This window comes from Euleptes europaea, chromosome 9 (assembly GCF_029931775.1).
Source record: "Euleptes europaea isolate rEulEur1 chromosome 9, rEulEur1.hap1, whole genome shotgun sequence".
NCBI classification, from domain to species: Eukaryota; Metazoa; Chordata; class Lepidosauria; order Squamata; family Sphaerodactylidae; genus Euleptes; species Euleptes europaea.
In genome coordinates, this window is record NC_079320.1 from 45,756,512 (window position 1) to 45,775,085 (window position 18,574).

General features: G+C 40.1%; 1 protein-coding gene across 1 annotated transcript in view; it reads left to right on the forward strand.

Moving 5' to 3' along the window:
- The window catches only part of TMEM131L (transmembrane 131 like), a 103,154-nt gene that overhangs the window by 6,793 nt on the left and 77,787 nt on the right, over window positions 1-18,574 (forward strand). Inside the window, exon 3 of the mRNA XM_056855715.1 lies at window positions 2,983-3,026. Coding sequence (XP_056711693.1) covers window positions 2,983-3,026 — 44 coding nt within the window. The remainder of the gene's footprint in view (window positions 1-2,982; window positions 3,027-18,574) is intronic.

Below are 18,574 nucleotides of genomic sequence, written 5' to 3' on the forward strand. Positions count from 1 at the left end.
TGTGAACCATAATGTGCCAGTTTGGATGTAATGGCAAACTCTGGAATGGACTGTAGTGGAGGAAGCAGAGGGGAGCGAGGAAGGTGTGTGAGCCCACGGTTTAGTCATATAATGGCAAACTGTAGTTGGGCATTCCCTATGAACTGTAACTCACTGTTTCATGAAGCATTACAGTCTAGTTTGGTTGTACAGGCATGCATGCTGGCTTGTATAGGATTGCTGATGAAGTCTGCATTTCTTTGTACATAGACCATGTACTATTCAGGTCTAGTTTCATAGATTTGTAATATACGTTCTTGTTTATCTTCGTGCATTAATCCAAATCTATGCCATATTTAATAAACCCTATTACAGATTAATTTGCGTTATGCTGATATAGAGTTGCCAGCTCCAGGTTGGGAAATACCTGGAGATTTTGGGGGTGGAGCTTGAGGAGGGTGCGGTTTGGAGAGGGTCCAATTGCCAAAGCGTCCATTTTTTCCAGGGGAATTGATCTCTGTCGCCCGGAGATCAGTTTTAATAGCAGGAGATCTCCAGCAGTTTCAGAAAAGAGCTTCATTCTACTGGCCTTCCCATAGTCAAAATATTGAGCAAATAGCAAACAGAAAGTCTGGCCAGCTCCACTGAGAGGCCTGCATGTTTTGTGGGAGGAACACTTCTTTCGTGAGTCATGTAGGGATCCTCTTGGGGATCATCTGAGATGCTTCAGGTGTGTGTGTGTGTGGGGGGGGAAATCATAATTCACTGGTCTAATCTGGAAGATGCTGAGCTCCCCTAAAGTATCTGGGCTGCTTCAGTCATCCTTGCAACTGTACTATTTGAGCCTATTCAAATGGGCAGGATGGATGGCTTCTCCTGTGGCATTTGGGCCTCTCAATGGAACTAGCCTACATGGAACTCTCAATGGAACTAGCCTAGAACTAGCCTTTTTGGTTGCTATGGCAACTACAAATATCTCAGCTCCACTTAGGAGGTGTTGATGGTTGCAGGCTGGGCTGTGGGTCATATGGAATGATTTAGATGGGCCACCTGCACAACATCTGTTGTGTACTCTTGCCTTATATGCATGTACAATCCCAAGGGTGGCATGCAATTGTATTTGTGTGTTGGGAAATGCAGTTTACTCAGACCCCCTTTTTAAGGGTGTATGAAAGTGGGTAGAGGAAAAGAAATCATCCTGACAGAAAATGTCTTGTTTCCTAGCCGTTGTTGTTGCAAAACATATCTAGTGATGTTCTTTGAGACAATTTCCAAGTTCAAGTATAATTTGAAAGTATGCGCCTCAGTTACAGAATTTTGAGCTAGGATTCCCCAACGGGCTCCTTTGTGAGTTAGTCTCAGGCCTGACAGTAACGGGCTTTAGGGACATTGCTTTCCCAGGGCCTTAGTCCATGAATAGAATGCCATCTTTAATCTTCTGTATGAAGGCATGACTTCCTAGACTCTCCCACAGGTCCTCAAGCTGTTAAAAATTCTACGGTTTTTACATAAGCTGTTTTTCTTGTCGTCTTGTTTGGCTGACATGCATTTTTAGTTCTAACATTTTACTGTACATTAATAGGAAGAATTTCATTTTGGATTACTGTGACTTCATAATTGGTGTGGCACCAACAATTTTTAAGTGCTTTTTCATTCTATGTTAGATATTTAGTATTATCATCATTACATGTTATAATCACTTTGGATCAACTAATGGGAAACTCAATAATTTCAAACATAGATGAAGTTTGAAGCTGTATCCTTGGCCAAACAGCCTCAGTTGCTGCTTTATTGCAAGTATAAAGTCCAGAGCAGTTGAAAAGGCCACCACACCTACTGAAAGAACCCCTACACATCTGCAAATGAATGTGTTATATTGATATGGTCATCAGGAAGCCCTGCTTGGCTAGGGTTCTTTAATAAGTACTTTGGACGTATGTATGAGTTTACTGCTGTGTAAATGTTTGAATGCCATTTCTCAGCTCTCTTTTAAAGATATCCATGTCTTGGAGCTTATGGCAAGACTGAAGATACATGAAGAATAGCAGGATAATTATAATTGTTTTGTGTCTGGGTATTGTTTTGAAACGAGCGTGTATAAAGTATATGTTCTCAGGTGCAAGTAAGACTCATATGGCTACACTTAAATATGTAAAGTGGGATTTGGCCTTGAAAGTATGTTTCTGTAGATGTCAAATATGAATAGTTTTTTGACCCAAGTGCTTACATTAACATTGTTTATTACAGTGGAAAACTATAAGCTAGATGTGTGTCATCCCAGCTGTTCAGGTTGGCCAATACTAGCAGATTCTATTAAAGATTATAACCCTTCCTGTTAGAAGAAAATTACCTGTTTTTTCATCTTCTGCTTGTACCACTGTTAGGTAGTTACTTAAGGAAGCTGAAAGGATGCATGGGTTCAGTATCTCTGAGATTCAGATCAGAAGGATGTTCGCATTGACATTTTTGCTTTTTATGAAGGTAGTTGCTTGTACTCTGTATAGGTGTATATAATTTAGAATAAAGCAGGTAAAATGTTGTTTAAAATCTCTGGCCATGTTAATGTGGCAGAATTTATCAAGTAGATGCCAAGTATTTACTCAACAACTGTGCTCAGTGGAACTGCTTTTTAAATTGTTATGTTTTGCTGATAGTTCATTGGGTTTGTACAATTCAGGGGGCTACATCAAGTATCTTACAGTAAGAGTCCCTTTGAACTTGAGTTGCCATCTCCGAGTTGGGAAATACCTGGAGATTTTTGGGGCGGAGCCTGGGGAGGGACTTCAATGCCATAGAGTCCAATTGCCAGAGTGTCCATTTTCTCCAGATGAGCTGATCTCTATCGGTTGGAGATCAGTTGTAATAGCAAGAGATCTCCAGCTAGTACTTGGAGGTTGGCAACCCTACCAACCTGAATAATAGTGGGATTGCTGATGACAAATGGATGTTGGAAACCTGTTTTTGTAGATGTCAGTCATTCATGATTTGTTCTCTGTTCATTAGGCTGAATCAGAGGAAGATGTGGAAGAGCATCCACAAGAGCAAAGGTAAGGATGGCTGAGACTAAAAGAAGCATCTTAAATTATAAAACAATAATCGCCTTTGTAACAATTAAATCAGTTTGGCTATTTTAATAACTTTATGTTGTACTTTTTCACTAGAAAAAACACAGCATTAGTAACTCCCAGATTTTGTTAATTGTCACATTCATTGTATTCTTTCTATCGTTTGACCTGTACTTTCCCTCCATTTGATGGTTATAAGACCAGAATCAGTCTTTAACTTTCAGATTACACTGATATAATTTCATATATTGCAAGATATGTATGTTTACTCAGAAGTAACTTCCTACTGCAAGTGTGCACAGAATTGCAGTCTTAGATTGAATGCCATAGAATAATTAATATGACAATAGCCATTCTTCCTGCGATAAAGTACAAAATAAAATTGATTTGTTGTCTTGCATATTATTCTTAGAAATATGACTTATGGGCAATAATGTTTATATGGCTTTTTTACTAGTTTAATGCACTTGAAGTCTGTCCCATTTTTTTCTTGCCTGTTTTCTAGGTAGCTCAGGTGTGGTGTGTATAAACTTGCCTTATAACCATGCGAGGATAGGAAAGGCTAGGTTGAGAGACAGTGACTGCCTCAGTGTTACCTAGTGAATTTCATGGCTGAGTGCTGACTTGAATTTGAGTGCATTTGGTCAAATCTAGCCACTATAACACATTGGCTCTCTAAATGTTTATATTAAAATACCTGGTCCTCTGTGAATACGATAGTGTTTTTTTCTCACTGGAAAATGTACTGTGATACTCCCTCAATTTGGCTATTTTTATAATGTATGTAAACAGTCTTGGTTGCTGTTTCTTTTCCTAAAATTGAATTTGGTTTCATTATTTATGTTTCTTTGTATAAAGGTTTAATGTTTAGACAGATGGTTATTACAATTTGCAAGGACAAAGCAGGATTTTGTTAGTGGAGGATGCTTTGAGTTGTGTATAATTTCATTAACTTTTCTGAATGTCACTGTGATGGACAGCTCTCTCAGCAGTTATAAATGCCTGTTAATAGAACAAAACAGCTACATTTTAGTGATAAGCTGTCTATTGTATATAGTTATACAAAGTTTCCCTAATTCCTATTACCTTTTATCTGCCCCGTTTAAACCTGAAACCTTCCTGACAGTCTGACTTTTTTTTTTTAATTATTTTTATTATTTTCTACAATTCAACTAAAATAAACATATCTCAACAATATATTCAGTTGTAACTGCTTGTAACAAAAAAAGTTCATTGCTATTACTGAGAATATGTTATCTATAATATTCTATGCTATCTACTATATGTGACTTCCCCGCATCTTCTTCAGTCACTAATTCTACTGGTTAACACTTTTGCATTTCAAATTAACTTCTAATCCTTATTTTCTCTCATACAGACTTGCTTTAAGCTATCTATACTACTTCTATAAGCAATTTCAAGTCCTACCTAGTTATATTATCATCATTGTCTCTATATAACATTCTATTATTCTAAATTAAAGGGATTAGATCAATACATAAACAAATTTTCCCATTAAAAATTCATCAAAGTAAATCCACCGTGGCTCCCTTACACCCCAAAAATAAGCATCATTTTAGCCATTATCTTGTTTTGGGAGGGGATCTGCCAGTCCTTCTTTATTTCCCAATCCCCACCCCCCGTTTTTCAATATAGTAGCTGCAATTCTGGCCTCTGAAGATGTAAAAGAAGATCCCGGTGATTGTATCCATTGGCTTCTTGTTAAAATTTCCAGCATCTTCTTGGTAAAATCCTTCATCATGTCTCCCTCCATCGCTGGCTGCCAGGAAGTGTTTTCTTGGGATAATAATGCTCCTCCTGTCAGCAGTGACTCAGACAAGTAAATTGTAGAGGTATTGAGTTCTCTCATGTTGCTCTCTCTCCTTGCCAGCTGGTCACTTGCAGCTACCTCTTTAAAATCTTTGGTCTTCATATTGTGGATCTCCTCAATAATTGTATCCAGTTTTCCATTAATTGATTTAAATAGGATATTCATCACCTCAGCTAGCTGAAATGCTTGATGTGAGAGCGCTTGTTGTTTTTCAAAGACTAAATCTTGTTGCACTGCAAACATGTCCATTTGTTTGAGTAACATCTCTTCCATCCTCTTGTTTGACATATCTGCTTGTATTCTTATATAGAAGCAGGCTTTGTAATTTTCAAGATATCCTCAATTATGCTTCAAAGCAGCACAGATAAAGAAAAGAAAGTAGACAGGAAACTGCAGTATCATAGACCCTGCGTCGTCTCCTCTCGGTGGTTAAGTAGTAGGAACGATTTGATGGTTACACCGGGGAGATTCACTTCAAGTCTTCCAATCTGCCCTGTCTTTTCGATGGTAACAAAGCCCTTCTTGTTATCTTCCGGTCTTAAGAGGCGACGTGGCTGGACATTGAATCAAAGAAGCCGGAAGTGGGGGGGGGAAGGTTTTCGTCTCCCTCCCTCCCCTCAAAGCATTTAATTGGTAGTTGTAAAGTCATTCAAAAGTCCCTTTTATTGTGTCTACACACTGATCAAGTTGATAAGGTCTTAGTCAGTTCATTTAATGGCATTTGTTTATTTTAAAAGTCTCGTTACGCTGGGCAGGGAGTCGCCGGTTTTCGTAGGTGTTTTTATCGTCATTCAGGTCTTCTCAATCAAGATAAAGGCAAAAAGTGTCTTTTTACTCACTCTGACTTCCAAAGGTGAGGCTTCTTGTTCTTTTCATAGATTATTTGATGTTAATGTATAGAGGAGGTCAAAGCCTATTCCAAAGAGTCGTCCGTGGCAATGGTAGCCCCTATGCCGGCGGGGACAACTTCCAACTCTACAGGAGGCTTAAAAAAGCTCTCTCAGAGAATATGGGAGTCCAAACCGCTCTTGAAGGCTGCAGGGGAATTTCCTGCTTCCCGATCCACTATTTAGGACCGAGTTGGAGTGCTTTTTGCACTCCAAATCTAAACGACTCTTGGTGTTTCCTGGGAGCCCCCAGGAAACAATGGCGCTCGGACCAAACGCTCTACAGGAAGTCCTGACAGTCTGACTTGACCATTTCCCTGTGAAAGTGAAATAATTTTATTTATTTTATTAGATTTATATCCTGCCCTTTATTACAGTCATGCTCAGGGCAGCTACCGACAGAGATAAACAATCATTTAAAGTATACCATAAAAGTTAAAAACCTTAAAAATTCTAAAATTCAATAGGTTCCCTAACAATAAATACAAATACAATAATTGGATAACCAAACAAGAAGGGGCAGTGAGGAAGGAGAAAGAACGCAGGACTAGAAACCAGTACTGAAAAATAAAGGAAATGAAATAGATGTAAAAGTAAGGTTTATGTGTTGTGAATATGTGTTGTGAACAGTTTAGGTGTTGTGAATTCATATCAGCCTCTCGTGTACCATATTCAGGCATAAATCAATGGAGGGTTTTTCAGTTCGTCAGCTTCCTAGGTTGGGTCAGAACATATCTATATACATTTTAAACAGCTGGGGGGACAGATAGAGAAACAAAGAAGAAAAAGGAGCTGTTCGGCTAAGGGTGAAGGGAAGTGGGGGGACCTTCTTAGTCACATTCCCAAAATGGAGTACACTTGACAAAATGGAGTGCACTTGACTTTGCACTGACCATTTTGAGGGCTTCTTGTAACATAAATTAAGAATTCTGTATTACAGTTACATGTTCTTCCTGCAGTTTCTTTGTTAAAGACCATGCAGACTGGACCACGTTTGGTATAAGCTATTAAATACTATGTATGATATGATTCTTATAAATGAAGCAGTTGAAATCAAAAGCATAGATCTTTTTTTTAATCCAATTAAGGTAACGTCTATAGCCATCAGATGTAGGAGGTCCACTTAGAACTATCTAAGAGTACATTATACCTTGAGTGGTTAAATGTTGTACTAGAACCGGAGAGACTTGCATTCAAATCCCTCTTAGTCATGAAACTCATTGAGTGACCTTGGGTCAGTCTGAGCTGAGCCCCTCACACACCGAGTTGTATTTTATTTATTTAACAACATTTGTATATGACCTGTCTGCCCTCATAAGGGCCATTAAGGAGTGTAACAAATTAAAATCTCCATAATAAAATCAGATTATAAAAACATTAACCCCAACCCCTCCAGAAATAAACACCCATCACTAAAACAATCTAGACAGAGCTAAAATATATACAAAGACATAAAAAATAACGAAGCATTGGTGAAGACGGAAGGATCACTGAAGGAATGCCAAACAAAATAAAAATCTCTTCACCTACTGGTGGAAGATGGCAACAGAAGGGGACAGATGAACCTCCCTGGGGAGAGTTCCAGAGCTTTCGTAGCACGACTAAGAAGGCCCTCTTTTGAATTGCCACCTGCCTAATCTCTGAAGGTGTGTGTACCTGGAGCAGGGCCTCAGAAGATGACTGTAGTTGCTGGGAGGGTTCATAAGAGGAATAGGTGGTCCTTCAGGTATGTCGGTCCCAAACCATGTAGGACTGTAGTAAATCTAATACAAAATTGTTTATGTCACCCATTGGATAGATGATTTTGCACAATATATTCCTTAATTTCTTCCGTTAATGTATTTTGCGAGTTTTCCTTATAAAGTTCCTTATAATAATTTACAAAACATTGTGACGCGGGGTTACGTTGGCTCCTGTGGAGCTTCAGCTCCCCCCACCCAAGAATGCACTGTAAATGTCAACTTACTAAATGTAGCTGGTTAAGAAAAGGGTTTATCAGAAGTATTGTTGGTTGAAATTACTCCAGGCCTCCATTCTGCAGGATTCCAGTAAATGTTGGCGTTTGGTCAATTGTAGTAGTCGAGGATGCTTTATTCCCTCTGCTTGTCCAGTAATGCTTATGGAGTGGGATAAATATTTTAATACAGTCTTTAATGATCATAGCTTTTTGCCTGGTGGCCTCTCTCCTCCGATTATAAATTCGGATCATTTGGAAAGATGGGATCCTGTTACTATTGAGGAAATCTCTACCCTTCTGGCAGAATAGAAAGGAAGGAAGGCCCCTGGCTCTGACTGGGTCCCTGCTGAGCTTTAAGTTAGATACCTATTGGGGGGGTTCCTATTTTAGCAGGTGTATTCACTGCCATTGATGTCAGGAAAAATACCAGATAAATGGTGTTAAGCCACAATCGTTTCTGTCCATAAAAAGGAACCGTTTAACCTGCTGTCTAATTATCGCCCCATTAGTTTACTTCCAATTCCTGGAAAATTGTATGCTGCCCTTCTTAAGTTAAGGCTGTGTCAATGGATGAATTTTTTTTCTGTAATTGGTCCAGAACAAACTAAAGTGCCTCTATGCTCCATCATGCTTATTCTCTTTCGGCAGATAAGCATATTTCTCTTAGTAGGAAGCTATATGGCAGTTTTATTGATTTATGTGCTGCATTCATTTTGATTTCTTGGTCATGTCTGTGGAGGAAATTGGAACAATTACACATGCTGCCAAGACAACTATTTTTAATTAAATTAATTTTAATTAAATCTTTTTTAAGGTTAGATGCCCTGTCACTGGAAAGTATTCTAATCTAATTCCAGTAACAAAAGAAGTTCAACAGGGCTGTATTCTGGCCCCAGAGATTTTTAATTTGTATTTATATGATCTTCTCAAGTTTAATCACAGTAATTTTCATCTTCCTAAATTGAATGCTCATCATCTGCTGATTTTATTGTATGCAGATGATGCTGTGTTATTATCTTGTACGGGTGTAGGGTTGAAATGTATACATTGTGCTGTGGCAATTTTTTTGCCATTATAACCAGTTGGTTATTAATTATAGTAAATGACTTTAGTTCTTCAGAAAGTGGGCATATATAGAAAAGTTAGTCTTGGATAATTAAAGGGCATCTGATTGAGGAAGTGCTGTAATTTTATTATCTTGGATTTCATTTTGCAGCTTCTAGTACCTAGGCTACTCATCTTAACCATGTTTGGGAAGGAACAAAAGCTCCTTTAGCTGCTATCACAAGGCTCATTTAACTGCTATCCTTTTTCAATCTGGGGGCCAATCTATTCTGATGGTTTTGGAGGTTGATTGAGCAAAAGTCATGTACTTCCTATATGAGGCCCTATTTGGATCTCAGCAGCTTTAGCAAGGGTGTTGGTGCAGGCTTTATTCTTGCGTACTCTTCTGCAAGCTCCCAAATGCATTTCAGATTCTAATTTACTGGTGGAAACTGGTTGTAGTCAAGTTTCTCTTATGGCTTGGACAGCTGCAATAAAATTTAAACTCTTTTTGTTCTCTCAGATAACAGAGTCGGAGAGGGCAAGGAAGCTGCTCTCAGTTGAAAATCCAAGGTTTTCTGTTGACACTGCTAAATTTTGTGCCACTACGTCCAAAATTAGGCAAAAATTGTTTTATTAGTTTCACCAAGGTGGTTTGTGGCATGTAGGTGCTCTGGTTTGGGAACAGGAATTGTCTTATGCAGAGAAAGGATGGTGCCATGAATCAGGCCATCTAGTTATTCCAGTTATTCCAAAGTTTGGGTTGGATCCCATCAAAATTCTGTGCTCAGAAGTTCAATTTCCACACATTTCCCCCCTCTTGTAGCAGCCCCAAATGCTCCCTAAAATGCAGTTGTTGTTGAGAGTTGGAGGGTTGCCTTAAGAGAGGGGTACTCCTCTTGCATGTTGGATCTTTCATTCAACCCTTCATTCATGTAGATTTTAGTAAAATGTAAATTGCATGCTACAAACTATGGACACAGGAAGTTCAGCTAATTTGAACATGTGTATTTCTGCCAGGAGTGGGTACTGGTTAATGTGAAACAATGAACACAGCAATTTTTTAAAAAGCTGATCAAATTATCCTGTGATTAAAATGCGAAAAAATACATTCTTGAATTATAACCAAGATAACAATATCTAATACTATATTTTGTCAGAAACTTGTTAGGTTAATTTTAGAAACAATCATCAGTGCATAGACAGCTGACTTCCTATGTGTGTCTGTACTTCATGAAATCTATAAAGATTATTTAAAGTGATGCAGAAATTGAAATGTAGTGTTGGAGGAGAGTTTTATTGATACTATGGACTGCCAAAAACATAAATAAGTGGGTTCTGGATCAAATAAAGCCTGAACTCTCTCTAGAAGGTAAAATGACTAAACTGAGGCTATTGTACTTTGGTCACATCATACGGAGACAAGACTCACTGGAAAAGTCAATAATGCTAGGAAAAGTTAAAGACAGTAGGAAAAGAGAAAGACCCAACGTGAAATGGATTGGCTCAATAAAGGAAGCTACAGCCTTCAGATTGCAAGATCTGAGCACAGCTGTTAATGATAGGACATTTTAGAGATCATTAATTCATAGGGTTGCCATTAGTTGGAAGTGACTTGATGACACATAACATGCACACAGAAAAAAGGTGATGAGAATTTCTTTTCTTTATACCCAAATGTCTTGCTTGGGTTAGAAGTCTTGCATCTGATAAAGGGATATCTGACTCCAGAGGATCATGCTGGAACAAATTTTGTTAGTCCTTAAAGTGTCACTGGACTTTAGTTTAATGCGGGGGTGTCAAACTCATTTGGTCCGAGGGCCGGATATGACATAAATGTTACTTGGTCGGGCTGGGCCATGCCCTGCCAGCCCAGATGGGGACGGGGGCTGCATCAGCTGGTTTGTGGGTCGGATAACAGGTCTCAAGGGGCCAGATCCAGCCCCCAGGCTGTTGTTTGACACCCCTGGTTTAATGGGCTAGAAGTGAATATGTGGATACAGAACTCTTGGAAGAAGCCTTTTACAGGAGTCGTGGAGCTTTATAAACTGGTTTGTAGGCATGCATCATGAAGACTGTGGGGAAGGACTCCTGTCCCTCTAAAATGTGCTCAGTCTTTTTGGTATATTTGATATCTTACTTTGTTTTTTGAGATCAGGAAATAAGAATTTTAACTATTGGAAGGCTAGATAGAGGAATTCATTTCACCAAGTCAGTTTCCTAAAATCTTTTTGGAAATTATAATGTTCTGTGATTTAGGAAATCCTTAAGTATGGATTGGAAATCATTATGTTCTTAAATTGTTAAAACAGAAAAATTTGATCAGCTCAGAATCAATGGTTGCATACTTTTAAAGGAAAGAAAAGAGTGGTGTGTATTCTACCACTTCTCTGAGCAAAGTGTGAAGCTTTCCTCCAGTCTGAGGAAGTTTTCTGCAGTGTTTTCTTACATTGTAGGAAGGCTCTTTAGTTAATGCAGGGGTGTCATTTGTTACAAGGGCTGGATAGACTGCAGAAACTAGTCTTCAAGGAGCAATAGGATGTGTTAGGAAGCCATGATCAGAAAGGTATCTTTGGTGGGGCAGGGTACTACTGTGGTCAAACAAGGATGTAGATACAAATAGTTAACCCCAATGTCTTTGTCAGCATTACAACTCTTCATTTTATTATGTGTTTATACCCCCAGGCAGCACATATCAGTATTAAGTGGGAATGCTGAAATTGCTTGAATTGTTGCTTCTTGTTACCAGTCATGTAATTCACTGCACGGGAGATTACCTGAAACTGTGCAAATTAAATGTTGATACTTAATTCTTCCTCCACCACCTATTGTGCCAAAACGGGGGCAGCAAGTTGTGACAAAGAAATTGAGTTATCAGTCAGCTCCAGTATTTTAAGAAATAGCAAAGGGACAGAGTGAACAAAACCCAGATTTTTATGGCTTGTTGGAAAAGGGGAAATTCCTTCCCAACTAGATCTCTTACCCAGAACTTGGCATGAGGTTTGTGTGTTGTGCCAAGATGGTTTCAGTCTGATGCTGCAACCGGGAGGTACCTCCAAATAATGTCATGACAGCCCCTAAACAGTGGCATCTGGAAATACTTTACTTTGGAGTTCCGCTTAAACTATTTGGAGAAGCAACTTAACAATGTGTAGGATTAACACATTGCTTTTGGTAGTTTCATGTGTTCATGCTAACTCCTAGTATTCTTAGCGAACAACGCAGTGAGCAAAGCAGCTACCTCAGGAAGAAGACCTTGAATTTATAGAGATGTTTGATACCTCCATTGTTAATTAATGATTACTGGAAGGAACAAAGCTGGCATGTAAGTTAAATGAGTGGATGTGTTATGATTAGATCTGTTCCAAAGATGTGCAAATACATTTTTCTTTCTCTTGGGGTCATAGTATTTCCGCATAGTAGTTCTTCACCATCACTATTCAGTAATTACTGTCCATTGACTCAATTCCTGGCTTGTGAAGCTCCTTGGCTATGAAATGAAATTTTAAAATAATAATAATAAATTGTTGCATCCCAGCCATGGGCACAGGAGACAAGGAGCATCTCATGTGCAAGAGGCACTGAGATGAACAGGAACTGGACCATAGTACACTTACACTATTGTGGAGATACTGCTTTTAAAACATTTTTTCTTTATGACTAGCATCACCAGCAGTTGTCCTGCATGTAACCAATCTTGCAGGTTCTGCTATGGGGAAAAGGAGGCCATGGCTGAGTAGTAGAGCATCTGCTTGGTGTGCAGATCAACCCCCAGCATCTTCAGTAAAAAGGATCAGGTAGCTGGTGATAGGAAAGACATTTACCTGAGACTCAGAAGAACAGCTGCTGGTCTGAGTAGAGAATGTATGACTGGCCCAAGGTCACCCAGCAAGCTTCCATTGCACTGGGGATTGAATTTGGGTCTTCCAGATCCTAATGTAATGTTCTAGCTACAGTGGCTCTCCTGTTCCTTCAGAAGAGGAAGGAAGTGCCCCATTTTACTCTTGAAAGCCAACTGGTAGTGATCATGGGGTCCATAGGGACAAAAGCAATGTAGTGGGGCTGCAGAGAGGAAGGCAACTGGGAAAGATCAGCCATCTTCTCGCACCAGTGGAAAGGCTAGTAGAACACAGCCTACTTTGTGTAAATTTTTGTGACATTTTGCCTAGCATGCAGCAAAATTTCCAGAGTCCCTTTAATACAATAGTCACAAGATACTTCAGGAAGGGAAATCAAAATGTTGCTTAGAAGAAAAATTCAGGAAAAAGCTTTACATTCTTGAAGCCTACATTGATTAGAAACAGTTTTCTGGAACGTCAAGATAGTGATGTTTTAAACATTCTACTGATGCCTCATATAAATGACTAATTCATTTGCAATCCTGATATTTAAGAACACTTTCCAGGAGTTATTAAACCAACATATAATCATTCTTAATTTGACTTTATATCTGGGAAGACTTCCATAAGTTAGTTAGAGCCTGAGAGATTTCAGTTTATGGGCCTTGAGTTTATACAAGATATTTGAAAAATGTTGTGGTCTCATGCTCTCAGTAGAGATTCTGACATTCTGCTGTTCATTACTTTTGAGTTATTCTGGGAATTAGATGTTTATAATAGAACACTGAAGAATAATGACAGTGAATTAATACTACAGCAATACATACAACTTGCATTTCTGTACCTTCATGCATATTAAATATGTCTTTCTATTAAGATTGCTCAATTGCAAGACTCAAGAATAATCATATAGCACAGAGAAACAGCAAGTAAAATCACAAGGAACCCTATCTGTACCATACATACTCACAAGGAATCCTATCTGTACCATACATCTAATCTCAAATTCAGTTATTTATTAAACATTGCTTTTCCACGCTCCACAAGTCAGCTTTCAGACTGAATGAGGCTTAAACTAGACCAATGGTGCAAGTAATGTCTGCCAGGGTTGTTTCCACTTGGGAAACCAGCAGAGTGGGGATGCAGAACCCTCTTCACCAACCCCACAATCCCAAACAGAAGTGGGCCCCTGTGGCACTTCTCCACAGTTTCTGTGTGACTGGGAATGTGAGTTGGGTTTGGGAAATCCAGACAAAACTTATTAAAGTTGTTGTATCTAGTTTGAGCCTGGACTTCCTAGATTGTAAAAAATGAGGTGGTAGTGAGAACTGAGAACAGTTCTTCTCTCTCCTGCTCCAATAAATAAACTTCTGCAGTTTCTGAAATGGCTACTCATAACACAGTTTCTTTGTAATTGCCGTTTAAATATAATAATTTAATATCAATTAGAACCTCATGGAACTCTGAATTTACATGCAGGTGAACATCTACTGTTTGTGGTCAGCAGGCTTTCCTCCTAAAATTTAAGATGTATATGTTCGCAAAGAAAACTTGTTTATGTCTTGTGTGTCAAGATGCAAGTAAAACCCATACGATCCGGTTAATGCCCTGATGAATGTCAAATCTGGCATACTGGATCTGAGCTTGAAGCTGTTGAGAGCTCACACTATAGGAGGGCACCTAAAATGAGAGAAAAACAGTATTGTTATCCTGAGACGACAACAATTTTGAGGAGATATGTTTGGGTATAAGATAAGCAAAGATTACATGTAGCCATGGTTTGTCATTACAAGAGCAATCTTGGCCTCATTCTCCCTTCCTCATCTTATGTGTGGCAAACCATACTTTGTATGGTTGTAGCCATTCTCCAAACCACAGGAGGAAAGAGAATGGGTAATAATTTGTGGTTTAGATGTAACAATAAATTATGTGTTACTACAAAAGTGGAAGGGAAGCACCATGAAAGGATGAAGAGGAAGAAGCCTTAGAGGCTTTTGATGCTCAGACCTCATTCCTGTAATAGCAAACCATGTGGGTTTTTTTTGGTTATATGTAAACCTTTCCAGTGGGAAACATGAGGTGTTTGTTAATATCTCTCTCACACACTTTCTGGCATATTTGGTTTGGATGGTTGTGATGAAGAGAGGCCTCTATGTCCAATATAAAAATTGAGATTTCTTCTGGAAGGTTTTCTATCGATTTTATGTTCTAATAGTGAAGTACGCTCTGATCAGCAGATACTTAAATCTACAGACTGGGACCACTTTGACACAAAGGAGACTTTTCTCTAAACATGGGGACCCCCCCCCCCACCTTGAAAATATAATGTATTAGAAGTGCTATGTAAAGGTTAAAATTATTTTGAAAAATTAAAGTAGCACAGTGGCATTTCCGGAGGTTGATAACTGTAACCACATATCAAACGCGTTTCTGTCCATAGGGCCTTCATCAGTGGTTAATTAAAACTCTTGTTAAGACTGCACACATTTACAGAAATAAATTAATAAATACATATACAAACGGTTCAGACCCAACCAGGCATGTGCATTGGTTGTAAAATCTATTCCCAATTACTCAAACATCTGGTCAGATAGGTTCTAGTTGTAATACTGGTTAGTATATGTGTCTCATATACCATGTGTGCAGGTATCAACCTAGTAAAGCAGTGTCATTGCTTTACAAGGGTTTTAATTAACCACTGATGAAGGCCCTATAGGCCAAAACGTGTTTGGTATATGGTTACAGTTATAGACCTCAGGAAATGCCATTGTGCTATTTTAATGCTTTTAAATAATTTTAACCTTTACATAGCGCTTCTAATAAATTATATTTTCAGTATTTACACACACACACACACACACACACACACACACACACATATATATTCTTTTCACCCAACCTTGGGTACCCAGGAACCTCATCTGCCCATCCCTCCCCCTTGTGGCCCAGTGGGATCTGGGCAGCAGAGGAGTGCTTCCAGTGGCCCAGCTGGAAGAAAAATGGGAGGGCTCAAAGTGGCATACTACCAGAAGAGCGTGGTCCATCCTGGTTGCCAGGAGCTTCAGAACGCAGTGGCAAAGTAGTATCAGGGTTGGGAGCGGCGGCATCCATAAGAGGCTCTCAGGGGCCCACTGAAAGTGAGCTCTGCAGCTCCCAGCCTCCAGCAGCAGATTGCAGGCAGGTGTGGGGGAGCCATGGTGAAAGGCAGGTGGGCTCCCTCCTTCTCAGCATTGCCGCTGGACTACCTGCCCCTCACACCCACACCATTCCCACCATGGCTGCAGCAGAAGCTGGGAGCCAGTCTAGTACTGGTAGCACAGGCCAGGCCTGGCATGGCTTCTGGCCTCTGCCGCTGGGCCAAGTGCAGCTCCCCAGCTTTGTTGCAGCGCTCCCCCAATTCTAGCTGACTCCGGCATTATTGTCTCAATTGCAGCAGCAGTGATGGGGCAAGGATCCACAGTTGCAGTTAAGATGGGTTCAGGCAGGATGGGGGCGGGGAGTGCCTGCAATTCTCATGGGTCCACACTTGTATATCTAATTATCAGCATAGCACCATCTGTGTATACTTAAATCCAGAGATGGTGATGAATGGAATGGTGTTCTGACTAGGATGCCTAAGGGCCAGTATGGATAGTGTGGATCCCAGATATACTTTTCTCTGGGGGCGGGGTGATTGGATTACCCCTTTGTGGTTCCCGTGTTGACAAAAGGTGACAAAGACCCTAGTGGTCAACTCCTGGGGTGAGGCAATGGGCAATTTGCGTAATTCCAGGAGAATCAGGAGTTTCTGGCAGATGGGATCGTACACAAAGCCACTAGTATCTGTCTCCGGGGACGTCATTTTGCATTGCCGGGGGAACGATCCTTCTTGATGGTCTCTGATGGGCTATTAATCATGCTGATGAAGGAGACAAGGGGGGGGGGAAGGACTGCGTGCGTGCCTGGACATGTCTCGCAGAATGACAGCCTGCTTGAGACTGGGTCAGAGAAGATGGATTCCCTCTGGTTCTCTCCGAGAGGCTTTTCTGACCATGGTTCCTCCTTCTCAGTTTTCACTGGCAGGCGCGGGAGCCTTCCCCATTGCGTTTGGGGCTTGGCGCGCGTCTGGAACAGTGGTGGCACCCATCTGTTTGGGTTGCCATGACCAGTCCAGGAGATTGGCAACCCGTTTCCTTACAACATACTTTAAGCCTAACTTACCTCAGGGGTTGTTTGAGGGTAAAATGGAGATGAGAATGATGTGACTGCTTTGGGTCCCCATTGTAGAGATAGGCAGTGTATAAATGAATGAATAATAAATATGGCTGAAGGTGGTGAGCAGATAAAGGTAATTGTTTGGTGAAGAGGAAGCAAGGAAAGGTGAGGATATTGGGGTTGCCAGGAGGAGGGAAAGAGGAAATAGTGTGGGGAAGTGGATACGGTGGGAAATGAGGTACCCCTGCAAACTTTTGCAGGTTCCTTACTGCTCAACTGGGCCTAGCCCAGCTAGTACTGCACAACTCGGCTAAGCCCAGCTAGTACTGCACAACTTGGCTAGAAGGAGGGAAAACTTAAGACCTTTATAGCACCTGTAATTCTTCTTTTGGGTGCTGCTGAAAAACTCATACATTCTGATGATATGAAAAATAGCAATAGTAAATGCATCTTGGGACGAGGGGTGGTTAAATCCCATGAGGAATCATTACGCTACATTCTGTAGCTAATCTTGCTTTGTTGCAAGACTATTAAATGGGAATGTAAAATTTAATTCTCAGATGTTACCTAATCCCACTTGAAACAGTATAGTTTATTTACCTACCAGTGCCTTAAAGCGATGCCGGTCACTTCTTTATAGGCAAGAAATTTGGGATTTTTACCAATTAAAACAGCTATATCAGAACTTCTCAGATGTATTATTTCTTCAGTTGAAAACCTTTGTTCTGTCTGGAAGATTGTTTAGAACTTCCACGTCTTCAATTTGTTTTTTTGAACGTTTACCCATCTATCCATCCATTTTTATTCCATCCTTCCTGAATGGCGTACATGGTTCCCTTCCTGATTTTTGTCCTCACAACAACTCTGTGGTGTTGGTTAGTCTGAGAGGGTGACTGGCCGAAAGCACACCAAGCAGATTATTTTTTTTGCTAACAGAAGGAGAGGTGTAATTCCTGTCAATTCCCCCTTGCTGCTCCAGACCCCTGATTTTTCTCTCATGCCATTCCTGAGGGTCTCTTGTCCACCAGGAGAAGTATTTGGGGGAGGTTGGTTGAACGCAGTGGAAGGTGGGGGAAAAGGCAGGAAAGTTGTGTTCCGCTGTGTATTCTGTTGTCAATGCAATGATGGTTTTAAACTTACCATACCTTTTGTTGATGAATGGAACAAATTTCTATAATTTCATAAGTGTGTGTTCTCTTTCTCTCTGTTTTTATGCTGAGAAAGGACATTGTGTGTGTGTAAAGTGCCGTCAAGTCGCAGCCAACTTATGGCTACCCCTTTTTGGGGTTTTCATGGCAAGAGACTAACAGAGGTGGTTTGCCAGTGCCTTCCTCTGCACAGCAACCCTGGTATTCCTTGGTGGTCTCCCATCCAAATACTAACCAGAGCTGACCCTGCTTAGCTTCTGAGATCTGACGAGATCAGGCTAGCCTGGGCCATCCAGGTCAGGGGAGAAAAGACATTACACTTCCACAATTACCTTTAATCCTTGAACACATGAAGCAAAGAAAAAAAGTAAGTGATGGCGTTTAAAAATCGAAGGGAGCAGAAGGATGAAACGTGTTTAGTTAATTACTCAGGGTCATTCTACAGATGATCTTAAGGAATGCAGGAGAAAATAGCATTATGGAAAGGTCGTTTAATTTTATGAGAAGCAACAGTTGCATTGTCTAAATATTCATGGAAGGGCAGTCAAATGTCAAAGTAATTGCTGACCACCACATCGAATGATAGTCATTTAATATATGTCAATTGCTAAATACTTCTAAGTATTTTAC